The 1,686-nt window shown below is 54.1% G+C and overlaps 1 protein-coding gene across 1 annotated transcript; it reads right to left on the reverse strand.

The window, feature by feature from the left end:
• Positions 1-271: 271 nt before the first annotated feature.
• On the reverse strand, positions 272-1,686 carry LOC144739479 (nesprin-2-like; the record flags this gene model as incomplete). The annotated part of the gene is made up of 6 exons (XM_078622428.1): positions 1,547-1,686; positions 1,250-1,397; positions 975-1,157; positions 770-904; positions 474-668; positions 272-395 (listed from the first exon to the last, which is right to left on the reverse strand). Coding segments are annotated over exons 1-6 (925 nt in total), but the record flags the coding sequence as incomplete, so codon positions are not given.

Genomic DNA, 1,686 nt, shown 5'->3' on the forward strand with positions numbered 1-1,686 from the left:
AGCGTGAATGGTATTACCGTAATGACAGCAACATGGATGATGCCTCAACTTTCAGGAACGATGGACGTTTTCTCCTTTGCCAAAATAGGAGCACAAATATAACGCCGGAGATACCATCAGTGTTAAAGCACTAAAACACACAAAACCCAGTGCAAAAGCTGTAGTTGGTCTGCCAGGCCTGTGAGTGGTGCTGTAACTCTGCCACAGAAACAGACGGTGTGGACGATAAAAACGGATTGTGAACTCTGGTCTGAGTGTAACATCGGCTTACCTTCATGAAGGACTGAACTCGTAGGGAGGTGGAGCTTATCAAGCGCTCCTTCGTCCTCCAACAAACTCTCTGAAGGACAACCGGAGTCTGTGGCGTGAGACAGAATCCAGTCGTCCTCAAACACCTGGATGACAAGGAGAGTTCAGCCAACTGTGTCTGTGTGTGTGTGTGTGTGTGTGTGTGTGTGTGTGTGTGTGTGTACCAGTCTCATGCTGAGCAGACGGGTGTGCGTCTGTGCGATGTTGTTGTGGACGTGGCTGCAGCGGCGCAGCAGCTCCACCAGGTCGCTCTCCACATGATGCATGTCGGCCACCTTGCTGCGTTGGATCAAAGTCTCACCGCGCCGCAGCAGCTCATTCACACGGCCCAGGTTCATGCACACACCCTGCTGGAATGACTGAGCACACATACGCAAAGATGGAGCGTCATCACGTGGGACAGGCAAGAGACCATGAGACACGCATGTACACACGCGCACAGAGAAACACGCACAAACACCTGCAGCAGTCGGAGCTTATCACAGGTGTTTCCTGTCAGGTGGTTGACCTCCGTCAGACGGGTATCCAAGTCGGTCAACCAAAGATCAAGCTCCTCCCTCTCTGCCTCAAACTCCTCCCACTCAGAGACAAAGAGCTGCGAGCGAGAGCGCAGAGTCAGCAGAGTATTGCGGCATGCGATAATGAGAAGTAACAAAAAAATGAACCTTCAGTCGCGCAGCAACGGATTCCAGTTTGGCGTTCACGCTGTCCCATCGTTCGCCACATTCCCTCACCATCCTCAGCAGCCGAGCTCTCATGGCACCGTGGAAGAGGCGCGTCAGTGTTCGATTCCTCTGAGTCAGACCATCCAGCTGTACAAGTTGGGACGCCGCCTCACAGCGCAGACGCTGCAGACGCAGCAGACGCAGCAGATGCAGCAGATGCAGCAGATCTTTTCTGTTTCATCTCCATCACTGTGAGGTCACAACATCCCTCTCACCTCAAACCTGCTCAGATCTTCTCTGGCAGAGGTGTAGATGACTGGCACGCACTGGGAGGCCACGACCTGCTCGGCCAATCGCAACCATGCATCCAGGTGTGCGTGTTGTGTCATGAACCCATGCCAGAGGATCCACCTCCGCTCCAACCTGCAGAGAAGGAGAAGCCGCAGAGAGGTTCAAATCCAGCCACTGAACTGGCCCGGGCTCCACAGACTGAACTGGCAGTAATGTCACTCGTAGCTCCAGAGGTTCCCCTGGTGGCGAACTGTGGTACTGATAACCAGTGTTACGATCACACACATTCGCATCCCGGCAGCTCGTCGACCAGCGCCTCAGATTGATCCATGACCGTCTCCATGTTCCTCAGCTCCTCTGCAGTGGCGTCATCAAGTCTGTCGCCAAGGTTGTCTGGAAGGGGCGGAGCTACTGCAGACAT

The sequence above is a fragment of the Lampetra planeri genome, unplaced genomic scaffold (assembly GCF_965212315.1).
Source record: "Lampetra planeri unplaced genomic scaffold, kcLamPlan1.2.h2 scaffold_1525, whole genome shotgun sequence".
NCBI lineage: Eukaryota > Metazoa > Chordata > Hyperoartia > Petromyzontiformes > Petromyzontidae > Lampetra > Lampetra planeri.